This window comes from Malaya genurostris, chromosome 3 (assembly GCF_030247185.1).
Source record: "Malaya genurostris strain Urasoe2022 chromosome 3, Malgen_1.1, whole genome shotgun sequence".
NCBI classification, from domain to species: domain Eukaryota; kingdom Metazoa; phylum Arthropoda; class Insecta; order Diptera; family Culicidae; genus Malaya; species Malaya genurostris.
The window spans coordinates 265,160,518-265,185,850 of NC_080572.1; the positions used below are offsets into that span (position 1 = coordinate 265,160,518).

The window sequence follows — 25,333 nt, forward strand, 5'->3', positions numbered from 1 at the left end:
TGAGTAAACATTTTTTCCGGAAACTGTTCCGTTGGAATATGCTTGCGGGTAGAGTCTAACACTTTTTAAAAACCATTTATTTTTTTTTTTCGTTGTATTTTCTTATATTAAAACATTTGAAGAATATTCTGTGAAATTTTCAACCCTATCGGAGCAAAACTGGAAGTTATACTGAGCAGAAGCAAGAACTTGCCGCACAGGCCCAAGAGTTCTTCTTCGATTGACTCGAAAATTTGACAAAACATTTTTAAAATGTTTTATTATGACAAAATACAAAGAAGAAAGTGTTAAACCCTACACGCTTCCCAGAACAATAAATTGTTTCTTTCAATTTTATGGACAATAGGCTTTTAACGCGTTTTGCTCGAAAATGTAAAATACATGTACAATACTAGACCCCAACGTTTTCCTTTTAATCTTTTGTTACTTTGGGTAGGTTTTACAGCTACAAAATTTTTGACTTTAAAAAACCACCAAAAATTAAAAGATTGAAAAAAAAACAAACAAAAACGTTAGGGTCTAGAAAAACATCTACTTTAACTTTACTGCTTTGATTTGTTTAGTTCTAATCAGTCGGCGCTGAAATACAGTAGACACCGAAAATTATGATTTCTAAGAATCGTCCTCAAAAATACTTCTTCTCCGGTTTATTTCTCAAATTTTGTTTAGGAAAAAATTACGGAATGTTATTCGAATGATGCTTTGTATTATGCAAAACATTTGAATTTATTTTGTTGAACGATAGCAGTAAAAAATTCGCAGAAATTGTGTTTTTTTTTCAACCGTTAGACCCGTAACCGTAATTATAACATTCGATTGAGCTAATTTTCAACTCAAATTTAGGTAGGTTCAATCGGGTCCATGTGACTGCATTAATACATTTGAATTTGATTTGATGAAAAAAATCAGCGGAATGGAAAGAGTGTTATTTGTCGGTTATGTCACTTTTACGTTTTTTTCTCCGGAACAGTTGGAGTTCGCTGGAAACTTTGAAAAACCCAATAGTAGCGGCTGAGATTTCCGAGATCGGTTCAGAAAATTTTTCGGATTTTGACAAAGTTCAATTTGTCGGTTAGGTCGCTTATAAAATTATATCACACGAACCGGAAATTTGTATCATAAAAATTTCACACTAAATTGATTAACTCACGGTAGCTTTTAAATTAGCCTAAGTTTGTTGAAATCCGGTACAGCTTCGAGAAAATCAGGCGTATAGAGAAAATGGCGGCTTGTCGGGTACGTCATTTATACCGTTATATTCACGGAACGTAATTAATCTTCGAACTTGATCAATGACTCTATAGTAGCTTTAAAACGAACATACAATTGTTAGAAATCGGTTTAGTTGTCTCCGAAAAAATTGAACGTATAGAAAAAAGTACGATTCGTCGGTTAAGTCACTTCTACGATTGTATCTTTGGAACCGGAAGTGGTCGCCAGTTTATCTTCGAAATTTATAATGATCTACCGGTAGCTTTCAAGGTTGTTGAAATCGGTTCAGCCGAGGAATATCAAGCTTATAAAAAAGTACCAGCGACTTACGTCAGTTTTACGATCGTATCTTCGGAATCGAATTCGGAATAGCCGATTTTTTTTTGGACGTTTTCGAACTAGATAAATATCCAAATTGTAGCATTTAAACGAGCCTAAACTTGTTGAAGTTGGTCAAGCTATTTTCGAGAAAATTAAGCGGATAAAAAATCGCAAAAAGAACCCATATATACATACACTGAGTCGAATGGTATTTAACATTCAGGATTTCCGAGACTCCGATTAACAATTATATATTCTTTTTATAGAGAAAATCAAAGAGGCTTAACAAATAAGCCTCAATTTAAAAAAAAAACGCTGGAGACATTCTTATAGTTTTTTTTATTATATCACAAGTTAAAACGGAAATTGGTAGCAATCCATGTGCAGTTTGGTACAGAAGATGTGCAATCTAGATTGTTGATGCAAGCAACTATTTATCATTATCAGTCGAACGGTTTCACTAACAAAGTAAAATCATCTGCAGCACGTCTGTCTTTTCGGAAGCTAATATAAATCAGTTTGAATCACTAAATAAACAACCTCCCATCAAGCTATCTATCAACTTCACAAACATGAGTGGACAGAATCCAAACATCCACGCCAGAACGCACATGGACTAGCATTCCGGTGATCTGTGCCCTAAGATTAGGAACCTGATTCCGTATCCCACACCCATTGAGAGCTAATTTTTTGTTCGAAAATATGACAACCTGAAGAAAGCCGGTTTCAATCATGTTGAAACCATGTTTTACACGTTTCACCATAAAACTGAACCAGACCAAACGAACTGTCAAAGCAACACTACTCAATGAAACAGCAAACCCCAGATCCCTTTCGTTTTGTCACTTTTCTCTTTCATTAGTCCAAAAAAGAAATTGGATTCCCCTCTTACTTAAGCCGTCAGTTTTCGAAAGGGGTCCAGAAACGGAGCGGGGCGTGAAAGCGTGGGACGTTAGCTTCAACTTTGAATGACATAACACACTTTATTGACTCATCGGAAATCGAACCTTTTTATTCGAGTGCCAGAGATAAGTGGTCGATTGGTTTTTCCCCCGCCCCGGTGGGTGGTCCCATTTGCTGCTTCGATCCGTGAAGACGAATCCCAATAGAACTGTACCTCTACACGTTCGATATAAGACCAAGTTGGTAGCGGTTGTAGTCATAAAAAGGCAAAGCGCATTTAATTGCTTGAGATGCAGAAACTATCCAACTGCACGACGGAGGTTGGGAAACGGATTTTACTCTCGTGGATAATAAAACACTAAAACATTCGATCAGCTTCCGTCAATCACGGATGTTTGTGTTTTGCTGTCAGACTGGCGATCTGGCTAAAGTCGAGTTGATTTAGAACTTTCACAGTATAAGGAAGTGTTGTTTTAATGGTTGAATTCAATCAAACCGGGTGGTTTCCAGGTTCAGCCAATTCGCTTTGTCAGCTGATCCGTATCACGAGGCCACACTTTCGTCACAAGCAGCCAATTATTGACGAAGCTATTTCCTAGCAGTTGAAGTGCTAAATTAAATTTACACATTCGTAGTGTACGTTTCGCAATCAATACAAATTAGCGCATCGACTCATCAATTTGTTATCACATCGAACCTAGCGGTTGTCAATAATTGTCATAATCTGAACTCACTTCTTCAAACCAGACTATTGTTCTAATATACATATTATTGCCTTTCTTTTTTATCCCACAGGAGTACTGACAGACATCCAGTTTCACTTCAAAATCGGCGATGACGAAGGCGGTCTGCTGCAGACGGCATTCGTGCTGTCCTACATGGTGTTCGCACCGGTATTCGGCTACCTGGGCGATCGTTACTCGCGCAAATGGATCATGGCGCTCGGTGTGTTTCTGTGGAGTACGACGACCCTGCTGGGTTCATTCATGAACCACTTCGGATGGTTCATCACGTTCCGGGCACTGGTCGGCATTGGGGAGGCGTCCTACAGCACCATCGCACCGACCATCATTTCCGATCTGTTCGTGGGCGATATGCGATCCAAGATGTTGGCACTGTTCTACTTTGCCATCCCGGTGGGGTCCGGATTTGGGTAAGTGTTCGAATTCGTGGAAGTTTAATCTTATCGTATTGTAAATTGTTAACTTATCACCTCATTCGATAATTACTTTATGGGTTACTTCATAATTAGCTTTATTAGGAGTGGTAAATTTATTTGCAATTCGATGTGTGATGTAAGATGTGTTTTACTACCACTTGTTGTAGCAGGACTATTACTCATAGCCCCACTGGGGGCCGTCCTTACATTGCAACTTGATCATGTACGACTTATTGACAAAAATCAACAATCAATTCCGCTCGCACTTAACTCGGGACGTCCAGGAATCTTCTTCCTGGAACTAGATCACATGGGCCAATCACGGCATATGCTATTGTAATGTAAGGTAACCTCAACAAGTTGTAAGAATTACCCTAACGGTCCCTTTGAAAACTGTATATTGTGAATATGTAGTGTTTCACATAAAATTTCATAAATTTGGGTGCTAATCAATTCTATGGGAAAAAAGCAACCATCAAATTTCACAAATCGGTAGAGCCCGGGAGCTTTAGCACCTCAAAAAAGTGTGCTACTAGCTACTAGATGGTACACTACTACCGAAAAGAATTTTTCAGTCGCGGTTGGCTTTTCTGTAATGGCAGGTATAAATACGATGTTGTATTGGAGGAAAAGACATAAACGAAACATAAACTTCTTTTTAAATTTTTTTCTTCTAAATCGCTGTTTTCTTCATTCGACTTCGCGAAATCGACTCTCTCACTGAAGACTTTGAGCACTCGGAAAACAAAAGCCGAATACAAGTAGTACACCAAACGGCATAGCCCGGAAGGTTGGAAGAACTTCGTTTAACATATACAATTAGAGTGCAACATTTTCACTGTTTCACGTGAAAACATTACGCACAATCGCTTCAAACGCGCACAAATTCTGAATAAATACACTTTCCACTAAGAGTTCACGGCATTTTTACATATCGGTTTATTAATTTAAATATGTATATATCATAAGAAATGCGAAAAACATCAAAACAATTTGCAAGCAGCTCCAACAAAACTATCCTTTTTAGCTTTTTAATGGATGGTTTTGCTTTGACACTTCTCATGAGTTTTTGGCTAAGAAACTTGTTAATAAAACCAATTTCATTTTTGTTTTCTATGTGCTGTCTTTCAGCAGTAATGGTGATAGATAAATAGAGTCAAATTGTCTTATTTTTATCACAAAATTTGTTGTCAATGAAAATTTCATGTTGGATTGAAATATTGCTGGTTTGTGTCCAGGATATTCGCCAACTAAACACATTCTCTAAAAACAAGAGTTTTTTCAGCAAAGTAAATTCTGAATTTCAACTAATTTAATTGTTATTTTGGAAATTTTGTTGTTAAAATTAACTAGTTCAAAAACAGTAACACGAATTAGGCGCAGAGCTAATTTCGGTCTTTCCGTGCGTGAACTGAAATCCCTATTCACATTCAGGCCCCTGAACCAAACTTTTGTCGATATATTAGGAATAATTAAATGCACCCCCGACCCAGATCATCTCTATTCCAAGAAGCTTGCCAGCTGGCAACTGTTCTTTGGCGAGACGCTCTATAGTATTCATTGAAAGCAATCGGTCGTTCATAAATTTCACCCTCAAGAGTACCACATTTGGCTAAATTGTCGGCTTTTTCATTGCCTTGAATGGAGCAAAGAGCTGGGACCCAGACCTAAGTGATTTCATAATTTTTCAATATGTCGCTCAGGTATTGTCTTATTTTGCCCAACAAAAATTTATAGTGTCATAAATTGAAAAACATACATCGAAAGGGTGTATGCATTGAATATTTATAAAGTAAGTTCAATCTGTTTCGTGATTCAATACCACTTACTATCAAAGTATTAGCAATCAAAACTTTTTTTTCATCACTTTTTTTTCGATGAATCGTGATATGCAGAGATGCAAAGTCTGCAAATTTGTCTGTAAATTAGCAGATTTCTTAGTTAAGCTGCAGATCCTTTTTCATGTGTAGTAATAGCATTGCCTGATATCTCTGGTGATATGCAACACGTGGACAACTTGACAGCTTCCATACATTCAGACATGGCGATTCCAATTAACGCCTTTTGTCCAAAAGGTCTCCAAAACGATATAAAAGTTCTTATTTTGCTTTTAATCGTGGCTGTTTTTTCTTAAATTTTTCCATTTCTAGCTGATTTTCTTGGGGTGCCGGTAACCGAACACTTTTTTTTAAATGACTAAAAATGATCACTTTACTAAATAGGTAAAAAAGATTTCAAACACTTGAAACAATTAAATTCTTTAAATTGTTTAGTTGTTACAAATGTTCACATTATGTGCACTTAGTCAAAAGTTATAAGCAAAAAATAAAAGGGTGCCGGTAATCGAACACCCCTCCCCTACTACTTCTCGACTTTTCATGCATTTCTAAAAATAGAAAATTGGTGACCATCGAATTTCACAAACCAGTAGGGCTCAAAAGCTTTGGTACCTCAAATTTTACAAACCGGTAGCATCCGAAAGCTTGCGCACCTAGAAAAAATCCCTAATGCAAAATTTGAGGCAAGCTGGACCATGGGAAGGGGGCCCGTCAGGTGATCAAAGTTTGAAAATTGATTATATTTTCAAGATACGAAATCTCCAGAGTCAAATAATGATTTTCCAATATCGGAAAACTTTAATCGTCGTATGGGAGTCTTCATCCCATGATGGTCCGGTTTGGCTCAAATTTTGCATAGGAACTTTTTTTTAGGAGCTTAAGCTTTCTGACACTACCGGTTTGTAGAACTTAGGTAGCACCTTTTTCTTGGTATCCTATTATATATGTTTCTTCCTCATTTTTAAACCTTGTCAGTTGATTAGGATACCATTTAATAGTTCGCATTCTCATATGTGTTGTGGAACCCGGAATTTATTCTAATTTATCGTGAATTTAGAATTATTCGTGAATTTAGAATGAAAATTAGAATTATTCGATGCGTCGTTTTATATTCACGATATCCAATTACCAGTCATTTTTTCAATAAGTAAAGGATGAGGAACAGATATTGATACAGGCGAAAGATAAAGAAAACCGGAAACTAATTAATCAACAAACAAAAAAGATACTAAAGACTGTCCCAGAAGGTATGGACGCAACCATACCTTCTGGGACAGTCTGCCATTTCGCAATGGTTCAATCAGAAGTTTGGTGAGTATAACACCTTTGATGATAAACCGAAAACGGGTCGAAAAAAAGGTACTGCTAACCCTCAGTTGGATAAACGTATACTGAAGGCGTTCGAGCAAAAGAAGGAGGTTTCAGTTCGGGATGTGGCAAAAAAGTGGGCACTTCGAAGTCAAATGTTTGAATCTTCGAACCTATAAGAAGCAGAAACAACCAAAACGTAGTCCGAAACAAGAAGCATCGATCAGGCCGAGGGTTCGAAAGCTGTACAATACGATTCTTGCTGGAAATATGAACTGCATAATCATGGACGACGAAACCTACGTGAAACTCGATTACAAATCCTTGCCGGGACCACAATATTATACGGTGCGAGAAGGGCAAGTGTTAAACCAGTCCGAGACATCGATTGAAGTCGAAAAATTTGGTAAGAAAGCTATGGTCTGGCAAAGCAATTTGTAGCTGCGGTAAGATTTCGAAACCCTTCATCACCACTGCTTCAATGAACAGCGAAATATACATCAAACAATGTTTACAAAAACGACTTCTACCCATGATTCGAAGCCACAAGGATCCTGTTGTCTTCTGGCAAGATCTTGCTTCTTGCCACTACTCTAAATCAACGGTAGAATGATATACTACCAAAAATGTCACTTTCGTCTCAAAAAACATGAATCTACCAAATTTCCCATAACTTCGACCAATTGAGGAATTTTTGGCAATAACGAAGGCACATCTTAGGAAACATGTCTCGGCACCCGAAACCATTCAACAGTTCGAAAAAGATTGGAAAAAAGTGTCAAAACTTGTCGCCAAGAAGTCTGTACGGTATTTAATGAGGAAGGTTCGCAAAAAGATGCGCCAGCTAGTCTACAATGGCTTAGTAGCAAATGTTGAGAATAATATTCTGTTGTTGTAGTCTAATATTATCAGTATATCGAATAAAATTTGAATATCTAACACTTGTGAATTATTTACGGCGAAATTACTTTCTGGGACAGTCCATACTTTCTGGGACAGTCTTTATCCATCTGCTCTTGCAATCATCGGTAACATATGCTTTCTTTTTAGTTTCGAAGAGTTTTCACTTAACTAGAGCCCAGCTCTTCTCTATTGGGTGAAATACTCGACAAGTTGGTAGATTTGCGTTTTTGACACGTATTTAACTTCGTGTATCATTTACCTTTCCGAGGACGGATTTCGCATAGTGTCAAGAACCCGCCCCACCCGCCGTACAGTTTTGACTTGGCACCTAACGACTTCTATTTGTTTCTTTTCGTGAAAAATAAACTGCGTGGAAAGCGATTCATGAAGAAAATCTGTTGAAGCGTTCAATAACTATGTTTCGGAGGTACCTCAAGAAGAGTGGAAAAAATGTTATTAAAATTAGTTCAAGCGTAAGCAAAAGTGGAAGCGTAAGCAAAAGTGGGAATTGAAAACATTACAATTTACTCCAAAAAAATTATTCCTGATATAAGATTTCGACGTTTCATGCATTTCTAGGACATCTGGCAACAACAAAAGCTTTTCTTAGTTTTACGTTTTTTTAGACGTTTTTTCGGCCAAAAATAATAAAGATAAAAAAAAAGTATGGGAAATTCTACCTAACCCGCCATATAGTCCAACATCCAGTGGGTACAACTGGCTTACATTTTTTTTCGATCCATGCAGAAAGTTATCACCAGAATATGCTTCTAAAAAACCAAAATTGATTCGCCAGAGCAATTTTAGTATTGCATTAAATGTTTGCAGGTTTGAATCCTTCATCTGTGAGAAACTTTTTCATAATACTATAAAATTTCACTTCTTTAAAAGACTTTTGATCTGGTGGATTGGGAATCGTACCCAGACTGGCTATTTGAGGCGCATCGATACTTATACATCACGCTATACTCGCCCATCCTAATTTCGCAATATCGTTAATCTTTTTTCAATCTATTTCTAATTGGGTTTCTACGAAAAGTCTAAATCTGATCAAAATGCGCTGATTTTAGAGAAACAGATCGAGGACTAATTCTCGAGGGACCTTAAATCAGTTCTATTCAATTTCAAAGAAATCATTTGATTTTTCTCTTTATTAATCATTAATCTAATGCCACCATTCTGTTTCCAGCTACATCGTCGGTTCGGAAACGGCTAAACTGTTCGGCTCATGGCAGTGGGCTCTACGTGTGACACCCGTGCTGGGAGTGGTGGCCGTTGTTTTGATTGCCATGCTCAGGGATCCGGAGCGCGGTCAAAGTGAAGGAACGCACCACATGGAGGCAACCTCGTACCGGGAAGATATCAAAGACATCGTACGGAATCCGTCATTCATGTTGTCGACTGCCGGTTTTACCTGTGTGGCGTTCGTAGCCGGTGCCTTGGCTTGGTGGGGACCGAAATTCATCTATCTAGGACTGGTGTCCCAGCCTGGCAACGAAAGTATGTCTTTGAATGAGTAAGTAATTGAATATCGGTTCGTGGTTTCATTTTAGGTCAACACATTTTCTCGTTGAAGCGTTTCATATAGGTTCGGTATAGTAGCGATGGTGGCGGGACTGATCGGTGTCCCGTTCGGGTCTTATCTTGCCCGTCAACTTCGTCCGCAGTATCCCTCCTGTGATCCGTTGATCTGTGCCTGTGGTTTATTCTGCAGCTCGCCGCTCATCTTTCTTTCGTTAGTGTTGGCCAGATTCAGTAACGGCTGGTGTTTTTTCATGGTATTTTTCGCCGAACTATCGTTGAATCTGACCTGGTCGATTGTGGCCGACATCCTGCTGGTAAGCCATCCTAACCAAAAGGATATTCGTCATATTCTGCACCGGAGGGATGGCTACAGAATGAATGCTTTTATCAATGATTTTTTTTTGTTCTATCTTAGATTTGATTTAACCCGCTGTAGTAGTAGACACGCTAAACGTTTGATCTTTCATTTTCTCATCCGCAAATCTCTAGTGTATCGTTCGTCTTCGGTGCGATCACGATGACCACCGGCATCATCGGGGTTCCGTTGGGTTCCTACCTTTCACAGCGCTTTAATCGCAAGTATCCGCGGGCGGATCCGTACATTTGCGCGATTGGACTCATTATCAGTGCACCGCTGCTGGCCGGCGCAATGCTCGTGGTCAACGTGAACGGGACGCTAGCATATGTTTTAATATTTTTCGGTGAGCTAGCACTGAATCTCAATTGGGCAATTGTGGCGGATATTTTACTGGTAAGAACTGCGACAGCCGATGTTGCAAAGAGGATACTAAAAACACACGTGGCAGCAATTATTCTCTGCAATCGAGTCTGCGCAAGATCAAAATCTTTATTTCGGCACAAACGTCTTTGTTTCGATAACGCACGCTGCAAACAAAAAAAACGAAAAGCTACTCGTGAAATACTAAGCAAACGGTCTGGCAACATTGTTCGATGAGCTAACGTCGTTAACTGTAATATTACGAAACGAAAGCAGTTCACGGTTTCGTTAATATTTTAGTATTCGACGTTGGTGACCGAATGTTAAATGTTATTTAACTATCCAACGGTTTCACAATATCTGTTGCTTTCTTTTTCTGTTGGTGGATGGTACAACTAACTAATGTTTTGAGCACTGTATAAACATTCTACATGTCTGATGAAAGCTTCTATGAACTAAATGGCACTTAAAACTAAAACTTTTTCTGTTCTTTCTAAAATTCATTTGATCGTTTTTCATCTCCATCATTTGTTTGTTACACGTTTACTAAACGACATGACACGAATTAGAAGTACTAGACTATATTTAAAAAAAATGACGAACTCAACTTGTTCAGTTCAAAGTCAGCAAATTGCTCATTATTATCGGTGTTGATTTACTGATCATTCCTGAACTGCTTTAGCATGAAGTATTCAAGACCATTCAATTTAAAACAATTCACCTTTAGGTTAAACTTTCAAATCAAACAAGGAACTCACCTCCTTAGATAATTCCTAGCGGTTGCAATCGTTCAATCGAGAGCCCCATTTGTTTTTACCCGGCGGCAGCAAGACAAATTGCATGGCTGTTTTCATTCACCTTTCCAAGCAAATCGCAGGTATATAAATGTAAAAGAACATTGCGACTATCGCGTGTAAATCGCCGGCAAGGGTGCAAAGAAAGCAAGAAGCAAAACTTCATTTCCTGTACTTTGTTTTTTGTTTCTACCATTGCCTAGCTCCTTCAGCTCATCAAACCTGTGCTGATTTACAAGCGATCACTGAAACCACTGTGCATTGCGGTGTTTTTGTTTTGCACGGTTTACTGCATCGTTCGATCTGAGAAGTACATTTATCCAACCGCATCGCTTCCCCCTAACCAATTCCGTCACCAACAGACTTAGAAAGCTTCAGTATTTGCTGAGATTCCAATTTTTTCACCCACAATTTGTTTCCTCCCTTTCTGTCAATCGTGCTAATAACCCTATGCTAATGCAACACCCGTGGTGTGAAGCTTTAATTAGTTTTGCTTACTTGCAAAAAAAATCCAAATTATCAAAATTCCTTCCGGGAGTGAACCTAGTAAATTATTCTACACAATTTGTCCTATTGAAGAAGGCAAAACCAATCGCAAAAAGGCTAATTGGTTACAGTGTTTAGCTTCACGATAATCAAAGAAAAATATTAAAAATTGTAGTTTTACTTGTTTAAGAAGTAGGAATAGTAATAACTATTAACCCTAGAAGAATTTTTACTTTGAGATTTACTAATAGCACTAAACTAATCCATATCGTAGTACTTCATCAACCATCATCTTACTTACCTGAACACTTACTTCACTCTAAACCATGACCACTAGTGTCATCTGTTGCTCTCTAGTAGAAAAATGCCACCCAAGTGCCAAACCGTAGTTACGCGTCCCTCTGTGAGAATATTTGCGAACCGTGTGTATAACAGAACCATAAATGCTGATAATTTTTTTTCTACTTATCTTCTCTCGTTCACTGTGCGTTCTTGCGCCCGGTAGTATGTTGTCGTGCCAACGCGTCGATCCACGGCAGAAGCTTTCCAGATTCTGATCTCACACGCCTTCGGTGATGCCGGCAGTCCGTACTTTGTTGGAGTGGTAAGTATTCCAGTAAGAAAAAAAAATCACTAATTTTGTGAATGTCACTCATACACTTGTTTAAAAGGTCTCATTGAAATCTTGAAAGAAACTAAAGAAGTACTGACAAATCCATATTTTTGACAGTAGTTAGAGTCAAAGCAGTGTTGGGTTTTGCTTCAAGCAAAAACGCAGATTATTGTTACCTTCAGATAAGTTTAGTTTTCAATAAAAAAAAAGCTTGAAAAAAATCAGTTTCGACAAGAAAAAGATTTTGGTAGAAAAACTAGACTTACTTTACTATGGGGCGCCTTTTCAAAATTAGCCATATTGAAGAATGGGCAGAACTTAATCATGAATATCTCGACTTGTATTAAGGGCTGAGGACAGCACCGTAAAGTGGTAGGTTTTTTGCAATTTTCCCGTTTCAAATTAAATTTTCTTGAAGTGCAGAATATAGAAAAACCCACCTGACAATGTCGTCGAAATTTAGTTGAGAATATTCTGTGAAATTTTAAGAATGATTCATTGAGTTTAGCGGTCGTGTTGTATTTTTTTCTGACTGAAGAACTGCTGAAAATTGGAACGCTCGGAAATGCATACCTCTACACGTTCATCGAATATCTCGGCTTTGATGGCTTGTATCATAAATCTACTGTGACAAAGTCTAGATAATTTAGTTTAGATGCGATTAGTACATAAAAACATGTATGTTATCGCGATGAAAATAAAGTCTTGTATTTTTCTGTGAAACAAAGTCAGTTTCAATGCATCCACCATTTTTTTTTCGTTTTGATTTCCTGATAGCATTATGAAAAAGGAGAGTGAAATAAAATTGGCTCGACAAGGCTGCCAAACACAGAGACATTCAATCTTTGTGAAAGTTGAATATTTTTTCATTGCTCATTGGAATCCATGTAATGTTCAACCCATACGATAGATTAATGTGATAAAACTTATCATCAAAATAATAAAATGTATGCTGGCAACCCGGTACAGTTTGCTCATATACGAGAGAGTACAAGAGAAATACGATGCGCAAAGGGAATTGAGCGAGCCACGTGGTCGATTTCAAACTCAACACGTGGCCCTCTGTCCTCAGACCTTAATAGTAGCAAGGAAATGTAGCTATATCTTAACTATAGGAAATGTAGTTATATCTTAATTATAGAGAATAACACGGAAGAGTTTCATGCATGACTATCTTCCGTAATCATTATTTCTCAAAATTACGTACAAATACTCGCTGAATACATTGAAAGATACATGAAATATCTTATTTTCTAAACCCCTCAAAATTGTCTATTGAAATATATGCGGTGTATGACACCCGATCGTGGAAAACATGGAAAATATACATTCTAAATTACGCGAAGTGACGATTATCTGAACATAGAGGCAGGATGATCTTAAACAACAGGCAAACATCCATCAAAACAACGGATTAAAGCTCATGACAACCACGTGTCAATATGCACCCTCATAAAGCTTCTTCTTCTTCTTTAAAGAAACCTTTAGACTTTTCGTTGACGAAATATTTGCCATGTGGAAGATTGTTCATTATTATTCATTAAACTTATGGATAATTGTTGTAAGCGAATTCTTGAGCATTTTGCCTCACACAATTCGGGTCGTTTTGTCCCCAAAAATATGAGACGATAAATTTGACGATTTTTCTATAAAATTGCAAATACATCGTCTGTATTAGAACTAATTTTAGAAACCCGAATGATTGGCAAAGAAGTTCACTAGAAAATTACTATGGAACGAACATAAAAAATTACTTATAACAGAGACATAATTGGTTTTTTTAAAGTTCTCCAGATATGATTGAACCATCGCTACCAAAATTTTATAGTAAACTGTTGTTATGGCGGACTTTCAGTTTCATTAAAATTTCAGTGAAAAAAATTGGTAACTTTTAAGAAAAGCAAAAGGTGCATTTTGCCTCGGGGGAGCGTTTTACCCCATGTTCCCCTATATAAAATACGCCGTTCTTATGGCTCTAAATGTTCTCTAAAGAAATATTAAGATTACTTCTTTGCAAATCGAAGGTAGAAATCACCAGTTTAGTGAAAATCTAAAATAATTTGATTTACTTCGTGCACTTTTCGCTGTGCGAAAATCGTTCGAGATAAATGTTCCGAACTGTGCTAAATATCGTAAAGAATTCCACAATTTGGTCCTTCTAAAAGTCAGAAATGAATCCTGTTTCTTTCAATGAAATATGCAAATCCGGAATGAGATAATCGACGTCAAAAATCGTTGAAAATTTTAGTAGTGAAAAGGGGGAAAGTTTCGCAATTCACACAATCGATCAACTATCAATTCGAATTCGAAAGTGTAAAGAAATCGTGTCAGTTTTATTCGTATTCACGACATCCAGTTATGTCTCTGACATTACACACCCGTACTTTTTCTTTACAAGAGTTCCTCTTACGATGTATGAACGGTTGGTAGGAAACATAATTACCTATCGTAGGACAAAATTTCATCCAAATCAGAAATGAGTTCGTCATGTGCACTTTAGCACAAACCGGTACACATGAGGTACCAAACCCCTGAATGACAAAAATGAGAATTTTTTATTGGAAATCGACAATTAAATTTTTAAAATCGATTTTTTCAGTGTAGGACTCGATGGGAAATTTTTTCAATTTATTTTCGTGAATTCAATTAATATTGTGAAATTACTAGCAGAACACTTTTTTTGTAGGATTTGCCATTTTTCTACTACAGTCTAGAAAGTTTCATTGAAATCAGAGAAGGTGCTGCCAACTCCGAATACGAATTGGCTCATATCGTCACATCCATTATTTTTCGGAAGTTAAATCGAACAAAATCCCAATAAAAGTAATGAATTACTATTTCGTTCGCGTTCAATTTTAAGAAAAAATTGTATTTGGCTGGTTGAAACACCAAAGCAAATGCTTCGTAATTAATGATGCCAAATAGTTTTCCAAAAATCTCATTCTGAGAATAATATATCAATCTTGGAAGTTCAATCTTATGACTGAACTGAGTCAGAGGTTTTCATTCAGAAAAAAGGCCGGTGAGTAATGTCACAAACATAACTGGAGATCGTATTAGTAGATTGTGTGAATTTCGCTACTTTTACTTCTTCGCTTTCAGAATTGTAACGGTACATTTGTACTAAAGACTGACTTACTTGGCGACGAATATTTCCTGTCACACAATTAAATAACGCGGAACAAATGAGAATCAAAAAATAGTAACATACAGAATTTTGATGTCGATTATTTGATTTCGGATTTGCATATTTCAGTGAAAGAAACTATCAAAATGCTGTACGGGATTCATGTCAGACATTCAGAAGGGCCAAATTGTTGTATTCTCTACGATATTGAAGTCAAATGCTGGCTTTATTCGCACTTGTTTGGTGCGAATTTCGCACTGCGAAAAGTGTACAAAACTAATCAAATTGTTCTAGATTTGAACTAAATTAATGATTTTTATCTTCGATTTGCTAAAAAGCAATCTTTGTAATTCTTTAGATAACATTTGGAGCCTTTAAAGAAGCTGATTTTGCATAATGTTTCCCTGTTATCATAAAATGAATCATCATATTCTTCGTGTAGTATGTAAATTACGTTGATACTTTAGATACAACAAGAGATATTCACGATAAAAAACTTATCACTCAGGGTTAATTTTTAAAATGCGCCCCATAGTAAGTCGTATTCATCACAGAAACTTGAGAAAATGTTTCTATCCCTTATTTTAAATTGGGAAAAATTCAAGCATACGATTTTGAGTTAACAAAAGAGGTTAGAACACAAATATCTTTGTTATTTCTTCGTTTGAAATCAAATCGGTGAAATGGTTTTCAACAAAACGGCTATCGACGAAAAAGACTTAACCTTCCAAAGTGTGTTCGTTTCTGTTTTTAAACGATTTTTGGTAACTTTATTTCTATATTTCATAAAAATATTCAATATTAGGAATTCCAAAATCTACCAAAGCTCTATAGTCAGTATATTTCTCAAAAACGGGGCAATTGCAGAACTTTTTGATAATGACTCTATGATTAATGATGTCGAATTTCGGAAATCTGGGAAAATGTTCAAAAAACTGTCTGTTCCTCGGCAAAAGAAGTTTTTCGATAATATTGTCTTGAAACAGATGATTATTTCATCGAGCGATGAATAAGAATGTTTAATAAAAGTAGGATTTAAGATAATAGTATGCCTCTTGTTAGTTTCTATTTCATTGTTCGAGCTCTTCACAGATTTTTCGCCAACATGTGATATCTTCTGGTATCTTCTATTTACATTCCCAAAAATTCTACAGTGTTCTTCTGAAGTCTTCCGAAATGTTTTATGGATTTGATTGGTGAATTTTCATGCCAACTCGAACAAATGCTGACAGCTCGTTCTCTGATTTTAGTGAAATTTTCGTCGTGAGACTTCGTCCCATGAAGCCACTTTGCATACTTTGTTTTTCTAAAATAGATCTAGACTGTCTTTGGAAAAAAGTTATACTTTATTTGACAATTTTTTTTTCGAAGGATTATATACTGAGGTCTTTTATCCGGTTTTCTTGTTTTGTCTTAGAAATGCATGAAACGTCGAGATCTGGTGTTATTCCGGAATTGTTTTTAAGCCAATTCTATGATCTTAGAAAATTTTGAATTAAAATTTTTTTTATCATATATCACCAGATCCCGAGGTTTCATGCATTTCTAACATTTGGCATGAAAAAATTAATTTATTAATTTGAAAATCTCCAAATTATTCCAAGTCTCAAAACCGATTTTTTTCTCAGATTACATCAGATCTGGACGTCTCATGCATTTTTAAGAAATTTAGCATCAAACGAAAATTTTCTTAAGTTTTGCGGTTTTTTTGCGCGGATTTCCGAGATTATGTGGTTTTTTACGCAGATTTCCGAAGTTACGCGTTTTTTGCGCAGTTTTTTTACGCGGTACGGCGTATCCCCCGCGTAAAAAACGACCTCATTGTAGTCGAAAAATGACAAATTCTGCAAAAATGTGTCGTGCTAGTGATTTTTCGAGAATCAGTCAAATTTTCGAATAATAAAGTTACAATTTTTTTCTGGAAATATTTCAATCTTGCAGTATATGTACGATAGGTAGGGAACATAGATGCCTATCTTGGGAAAAAAATCATCAAAATAGAAAATGGTGGTTTCTGTAAAACAACATTGATCGTATTTTTTCGGTGTATTTCGCGTCATAATCATCCAATGGAACTCAATTTGTGGGGAGATTATACAAAATACTCTATTACTAGTTACCCGCAAAAAGTTTTAAATTGGACGAAAAAAATATTATTTTAGAAAAAAAACTTTTTTCCTTCAAAGTTATCATCTAGTTACATAACAAAATTTCATCTAAACCAAAAATGGTGTTTTTTAAATCTACTTCAACTTGTTTTAAATGGTTCATAGTAGGATTCGATTATTTTTTTTCAATACTTTAGGCCCTTTTGAAACGACAGTGGCTTTTGTGACAAACACTACATGTCCAAAAAGTTTCATTAAAATCTGAGAGAATACGCCAACTGCGAATACGATTTTATACGAAATGAATCTAATATAAACTGTCCTGAAAAGCTTTTCAAATCCAAACTTTTTTCGGAAATCGAAATCGGACATTTAAATGAAATTATCTTCAAAAAGTAAATGTCATGTACCAATCTAACGTTTAAAATAAAGAACCGATGAGATTTTGCAAATTTTATGCGTTTTATTGTTTAAAAAAGTTCTCAAGCTCTTAAAAAATCACCCTTTAGTAAAACATTACAAGAATATTCTGTAAAATTTTCAAGCCTATCGGAACAAAACTCAGTAAGTTCTTTATCTTTGTTTATCTCATGCTGCGAAGAAATAAGAGCTCGGTGCATAGACCCAAGACTTCTGCTTTGATTGTCTTCAAAACTGGACTAAACATGCATGAAATGTTTCATTATAACAAATTATAGAACAAAAAATATGATTTTTCGAAAATATTAGACCCTACGGGCTCCCTTGAATAGTAAATTGTTTACATTGATACTGCATCCATTTTGTTCAAATTTTGCACACACTTTGAACATATAAAAAAACAGTTTCCTTTTTGTTATTCGTTACTTTGGGGAGGTTTTACAGCTACAAAATGGCGAAGTTTTTCTTGAAACATCGTAGTTTTCACTTTGAGCAACCACCAAAATTTAAAAAAATTTAAAAAAAATCAAACAGAAACGTTGGGGTCTAGAAAAACTTCTACTCTAACTATGCTGCTTTGATGTGTTTATTTAGATACAGTGGATGCCGCAAATCATGATTTTTGGAAAATGTCATCAAAAATACCTTTTCACCAACTCGTTTCTCAATATTTTTTGACGAAAAAATCACAAAATGTTGTTCGAATGATGCTTTCAACATGCAACACATTTGAATTTATTTTGTTGAACGATAATTCTGAAAAAAATCGCAAAAATGATGATTTTTTCATCATTTAGACCCTCTCCCTTAAACAGTAACAAGAGTATAGAATTTTTTTATCGAGATAGTCTCGATTCCAGTGTTCAAGTGGGCAACGTAGCCTAGCTCTTCTGGTATGGAAAGCATGTTATTCTAAGTCCTCGGCTTTCAAAAGATTACAGAAAAGTGTTTTATTATTTTCTCGTCCAATTATAATCTATCATGTTGAAAGTGTGACAATCAAATATAGCTGGATCCGTCCAGGTAATCATTCAACTTGAGACTTGCACGGAACCCTAGTATATCTTTTATGTAAATTAAAATTTTCTCCTGAAAATGCAATTATTATTTATTAAAATATCTACACACAATTCGTAAAAAATTCATATTATGTCTTTCGACTACTTAACCCTGTCTCTATTCCAGATATCCGAAGCAATCAAGCGATTGCTGCGAGTTTCCGCTAATGGCCTGTCAGCGGTGTTCCCGTCCGATCTGAGCAGTTATTCGCAGATGGCAGAGAATGTCACATCAGTCGAACTTTCACCTTCGATGGCACCCGTCGTAAGCCACAACGTCCGCGATGGCGATCTTCCGGCGGTTGAATTTCGCGCCCTTCAGTATGCCCTGTTTTCTACGAGTTTCGTGGAAATCATCGGCGGAGTATTCTTCCTTCTGACAGCTATGTATATCATTCGGGACCGACGAAACACCGAACGAATTGTCTCAGGTAAGTCCATGAGCAAGCCGCTTCGTCATACCGAGAATATCGCTTCTTAGTCGCTATCAATGCTGGGATTGTAACTTACACACCTCCACATATTTTCATTTACTAAAATTATATATTTTTAACATTCGGACGCTCTTTGTTTTCTGATGCAAATAATACACACATAACAACAACAACAACACCTAAGGTTGTGAACTGGAACTCAGCGAAAGCTCGTCCGGTTCGGAAACGCTAGAACCCAACTCGAATCAGACGCACTCTCACCGCGCTCATGACCATTATCGCCACAAGTCTCATCACAATCGTGCTGGCAGTGCTCGACGGCAACTGCCGGATGCAGCCTGCTCATCCTAACAGTCACAGCAGATTGAGATCATTTAATTGGTAGTGTCGTTTGGATCCTAAATATGCAGCGACTCACCGGATCCAATACGAAAGATTATTCATGTTTCATTGTGTTCATCTAAAGCCCACGCATTGGTACAAGTATACCGGCGCGATCAGGCGATTAGGTTAGTTTTGGATCAGGTTGGGATTTGTGTGCGTATTTCTGTTTGTCGTGTTTGGTTATGGTTCCGAAGTATGTAGTTTTTTTTTGGGAAATACTTTTAATTATATTTTGTCGGATCCATTTGTATGAACGATCCCATCAAGACAAGATCGATTCTCCCTTCAGTGAGTGTGTTTTTAATAGTGTCATTTTTCTTAAGTAAAGTTTAATATAAATGTTTTTCATGCTTTATGGTGGAGTTTATGAACTCGGACTGCTGTCAAACTAATCTTGGGTAACATTTTGACAGTTGTAGAAGATTATCATAAAATTGCTGATTTCCTCCGAATATTAGCGTAGTCTAAAACCAGTTCAATGAAAAGTTAAAAATACGTAATTTTGTTTAGTACCTTGCATGGCATTAATATTTGTGCTGCTTGTCTCTGCTTTCGTCGTTTCTGAAACGCTGGTTTCCAAAATACAACTCAAATGATCCTTTTTTTCGTTTTTTCCTATCTTTTATTAATTACACTTTAGAAAATCAAGCTGCAAGTACGACGCATCGTTTAGAGGGTTCCACTTCCAGTTCCTCCGTATCGGAATAGTAACAGCAGTAGCAATAGTTGTTAGTCATGAACAACACACATCAGGTTTAGTTAAATTCATTTGAGGATACGAACAAAAATAATAGAAAACTGTAACTCGATCCGAATGAACTGATGCCCGGGTGGACCGTATTCTTACGCGATTTTGACGGTGCAATGCATGGTAGTTTGAGCAACTATAACAACCAATAGAGTTAAGAATCTGTGTCAGCATCCTAAACCTGATTGAACCATTGCAATCATTCAATCTTCGTTGATGTAAATAAGTACACTGCTGGGATTGTATTTGTAAATAAGGTATCGTAAAACCGCTCCAGCTCATATTTGTCCAGAGATTAGGTCAATATTTTCTTTGGTTTCAGTTAGCCAGAATAGTTTTAGTTAGGAAAAAGTTGAGATGGACTGATGATAGATTTAATGTAAAGTTAATAAGTGTTTTTGGTATAAATTATATCTTTGATTCAAAATTTTTAGTGGCAACTAATTGCTAGTAACAAAAGTTAGGGCTCTGTTCGAAACAGTTTTGGCGAATGTGCGACGATAAAACCATTTTTATAGGAACAAGTTTATAGAAATTGTGTCTCATATACACAAATAATTCAAACTCTTGGCAAAATCGCTTGATGGTTTCCTTCTTTTTTTTTTTGGTTTGATATTTGAATGAAAGCGAAAACAGAACTGAAAAAGTCACAGTTTAATATAGCGCTAGATATTTATTGATAGTGTTCTAGTTTAGGTAGTACGGCGGTATGCGTCATCATAATTAGTGGCATTGTTAAATGTCAACAAAACAATCACAAAATTAATACACAATTATTGAACATTTTTATGCAACAGATTTTTAAGCAGACTGTAGAACCTTCGAAATCCGCACGCTCATTGATATATAAAATCACTTTGAAAAGAATCCTGTCTCCAATTGGTGTCTTCCTCATAAAAGAAGAAGGGTGACAGCAAGACACACCAACTAGTTTTTCATTCCGAATCCTTAAATTCGCACAATAAATCCGTACGTTATAAATGTCGTACACCGAAATTCGGTGTTTCGGAAAGACTACAGGTAATCAACTCCAGCTGTTATTTGCAGTGTCAACTTCAAAGTAGATTGTTATTAATTTTTTACATTTCATTATTATTCTACATAATTTATTTTTACATAATCACAGTTTGCCTATTTTTGAAGTTATACAAATTTTTAAACCGGAGTCTAATTCGTACCCGGTTAAAAATAAAATTTTTTATCCGAACCTAAGAATTTTGTTATTTAAAACCGATACTGACATAAACACGTTGGGTTCATTTTATTTTTATGTGAATTCTTGAACCCGAATCCGAATGTTTTTTTTTTAACTCGAGCTCATAGATTTCAGATATAGGTCGGGTTTTGAGTTCAAATATCCGAAAAACGACTGTCTCTGCTATCTCATCCATCCACCAGGATTTATGTTACAAAATGACGGTTGTAGTGTTAATGGAAGCCGAGTAGTTGATTTCCGGCACAACATTTAATCACTCAATTTAATCGAGATTCCTGAACATTTCTCCTCACGCTACTCCTCATTTAAAGAGATAAAAGGTGATTTATTTTTGCTGTTATATTTTTGGCAACACTGTTTTTGACAGATCACGCGTGAATCGTGTCTTGTGTCATTGTCAAACTTGCTCAGTTTGGTCTTTAATTTAATCTTGAATCGACTTACGAACGAACAACGCTGGCAAAGTTGGAGGAAGATCCACTTTTTTATCGAAAAACTGTGTTCAGCGACGAAGTTCATCTCTGGTTGAATGGATACGTCAACAAGCAAAATTGCCGCAACTGGAGTGAAGATCAGTCAGAAGCATTGCAAAAGCTACCAATGCTTCCAAAAAAGTCACTGTTTGATGTGGATTATGGGCCGGTGGAATCATCGGACTGTACTTCTTCAAAGGCGATGATAGGCAGAACGTTACTATAAATGGTGAGCGTTACCGTGTGATGATTGACGATTTTTTTTGTCCAAAATGAAAGAATTGGACATGGCATGTGATTTCAACAAGACGGTGCCACATCCCATACGGCACGCGAAACAATCACCAAATTGAGAGACGCCTTCGGAGAACAGCTCATCTCACGTTTGGGATCCGTCAATTGATCGCCCTGATCGTGTGGTTTAGATGCTTTTGGACTATTTCTTGTGGGGCAATTCTAAGCCTCATGTCTACAAGGATGGACCAGCAACGATTGACGCACTGGAAGCCAATATTGAAGCATTTATTCGTGAAATACCGGCCGATATAAATTGGTTCTTGCACATGGGCCATTTAAAGCGAAACCGCGTTGAACATTTAATCTTATTGATAGAACGATTCCAATAAAAATTTCATCGATTTTCTCAATTTTTTTTGTTGAAAATCAAATCCCCTTTGAAAAATCGGCTTTAAATCGCAGTGAACATTTTACAAAATCCAAAATTTTCAAACTTTAATCGCCGGACATAGGGACTTTTAAGAGGTGCTTAAACTTTTGAGCACTACCACTTTATGAAATTAGGGAGAACCCGAAAATATTGTCACCCTAATATACACTGAAATTAGGGTAAATGCTTTTGGACAACTACCCTCAGCATCATCAATTAGTTTTGGTTATAACGGGGAATACAGATTGGAAAAATGGCATGTGAATACAACTATGTCATGAAAAAATGCGAAAATGTTACCGCAGAGGCGGGACTCGAACCCGTAGCTAGTTCCCATCCGGGCACGGGCAAAATTCCGATTCTAGAAATGAGCAAAACGAGCCATGATTTGTAGAAAATAATATATTTCCATGTTATGATAATACACCATGATTAAAACTTCTGGGATCATGATCCATATGGATTGATTTCGCTGAAATTTAAACGTAACGCATTTGACGTTGTTGGGTATAACTTCAGGCGTGTTTCTGCTACGATGGTAATTTTTGCAATATAAATTCAGTGAAAAACACGACGAAATTCTTTTAATCAGAATCATTAACAATTAACATGTTATGTTTTCAAAAACGACGCCCAAAATAACGCGTTCATTGCTTCAGTTTTGATTTTGTGTTTCATTATTTAAACACTTAAATTCTCAATCAAACCTCTAGAAAAGAAATTCTACGTCGAATTCTTGCAAATACCGCGAATCGATTTTTCCTTTTATGTTTTCAGCAATCTATCACATCACTTGAGGCAGAGAGTTCAAAGTGATATCCGGATAGAAAATTGAACTAACGAGCTTTGAAAGAAATACATTCTTCAAGTAACGCATTTTCGAACCATGATTAATTTTAATGGGAGAAGAGTTATTGCTCATGGTTTCATGAGAAGTTAAAATGATTGGTCTCATGATTTTCTAATCATGACATCAGTAACGGATCAGTAACGATTTCCGTGAGGAAATCGCTTTGCCAACTAAACTACCCTGCATATGAAAACGCATGAAGAGACAGCCCAATTGACTAGAAGAACCAAGCATGCTTTGCTTTAATTGGCCGCCACAGCACTCAATTATAGCTCTATCTCTATGGAAACACATCCAACAGAAAAATAACACTGCTGCCTGGGTACATTAGCGTCATCGTCTATTTGATGATCTCAGCTGATGTGTGGTAATATTTATGCGGTTTTCATTACATAGTTGCATTCGAATGTCAATTTTTTAATGTTTTTCAATTAGATGCTGATTAATTTTGAAACTATCTCTTGTTTTCAATAAAATATTAGTCTTACTTACTCTTACTCTTTCAGTCGTAGACCACGCGGGTCTCTGCTGGTTACAGGAGGCGTCCCCATTCAACTCGGTTCATGGCTGCTCGCCGCCAGCCTCGGTAGCTGCGAAGGGTCCGCAGGTCGTCCTCAATTTGATCAATCCATCTTGCCCGCTGCGCGCCTCTTATACCGGTCGGATCATTATCGAGAATCATTTTAACCGGGTTGTTCTCCGATATTCTAACAACATGCCCGGCCCACCGTAACCGCCCGACCTTGGCCGTTTGGACGAGGGTTGGTCCTCCCAGCAACTGGCGCAGTTCATGGTTCATTCGCCTTCTCCACGTACCGTCTTCCATCCGCACTCCGCCGAAGATGGTTCGCAACACCTTCCGTTCAAAAACACCTAGTGCGCGTTGATACTCCGCAAGCATTGTCCAGGACTCGTGCCCGTAGAGGATAACCGGTCTAATCAGCGTTTTGTAGATAGTTAACTTCGTACGACAGTGAATTTTGCTCGATCGAAGCGTCCTGCGCAGTCCAAAGTAAGCACGATTTCCTGACAATATGTGTCTCTGAATTTCTCTGCTGGTGTCATTATCGGCAGTCACCAGTGAACCCAAGTACACGAACTGGTCGACCATTTCGATTTCATCACCACCAATCAGAACTCGTAATGGGTGGCTGACGATGATCTTCTCTCGACCCCTGCCTTTCATGTACTTTGTCTTTGACACATTGATGTCTAGTCCGATCCGCTTGGCCTCAGCTTTTAGTCCGATGTACGTATCTTCCATCTTCTCAAAGTTGCGTGCTATAATATTAATATCATCAGCGAAACCAAGTAGCTGGACGGAATTTCTGAAAATCGTGCCACTCGTGTCTATCCTCGCTCTTCTTATCACACCCTCCAAAGCAATGTTGAATAGCAGACACGAAAGGCCATCACCTTGGCGTAGCCCTCTGCGAGTTTCGAAGGGACTCGAGTTTATCCCCGATACTCGAACAACGCACATCACTCGATCCATCGTAGCCTTGACCAATCGTATCAGTTTGTCCGGAAATCAGTAGTCGTGCATGATTTTCCATAGCTGTTCTCGATCGATTGTGTCGTAGGCTGATTTGAAGTCGATGAATAAGTGATGTGTGGGCACATTGTATTCGCGGCACTTTTGCAACACCTGGCGGATGGCGAACACTTGGTCCGTGGTAGCGCGTTCGCCCATAAATCCTGCCTGATATTGTCCCACGAATTCGTTTGCAATCGGTGAAAGTCGACGGCATAAGATTTGGGAGAGTCTCTTGTAGGCGGCGCTCAGCAGAGTTATCGCGCGGTAATTGCAGCAATCCAGCTTATCGCCCTTTTTGTATATTTCGTCCTCCCCGATCTTGGTAACGACCAAGTGCAGTGCTTTCACTAGTGCATTACCACCGTGTTTTAGTAGCTCGCTTGGTAGTTGGTCAACGCCAGCGGCCTTATTATTTTTCAACCGGCTTACCACCTCCTCGACTTCTTGGAGGTCTGGGACCGGCAGTCTATCGTCCTCCGCACGCGTTCCCAAGTTCGTTACCGCGCCACCACTTTTGTTTTCCGCCACATCG

The 25,333-nt window shown here is 37.3% G+C and overlaps 1 protein-coding gene across 3 annotated transcripts in view; it reads left to right on the forward strand.

The window, feature by feature from the left end:
- The window catches only part of LOC131434667 (protein spinster), a 76,440-nt gene extending 55,593 nt beyond the window's left edge, over positions 1 to 20,847 (forward strand). Inside the window, exons 2-8 of one of the 3 annotated variants that reach the window (XM_058601638.1) lie at positions 3,232 to 3,589; positions 8,834 to 9,160; positions 9,221 to 9,482; positions 11,672 to 11,770; positions 18,620 to 18,923; positions 19,111 to 19,435; positions 19,951 to 20,847. In XM_058601638.1, coding sequence (XP_058457621.1) covers positions 3,232 to 3,589; positions 8,834 to 9,160; positions 9,221 to 9,482; positions 11,672 to 11,770; positions 18,620 to 18,923; positions 19,111 to 19,277 — 1,517 coding nt within the window. In that variant the 3' untranslated portion in view covers positions 19,278 to 19,435; positions 19,951 to 20,847. Of the gene's footprint in view, positions 1 to 3,231; positions 3,590 to 8,833; positions 9,161 to 9,220; positions 9,483 to 9,657; positions 9,920 to 11,671; positions 11,771 to 18,619; positions 18,924 to 19,110; positions 19,436 to 19,950 lie in introns of all 3 variants that reach the window. The other 2 variants (XM_058601637.1, XM_058601639.1) reach the window with 2 other exon arrangements.
- Positions 20,848 to 25,333: the final 4,486 nt, after the last annotated feature.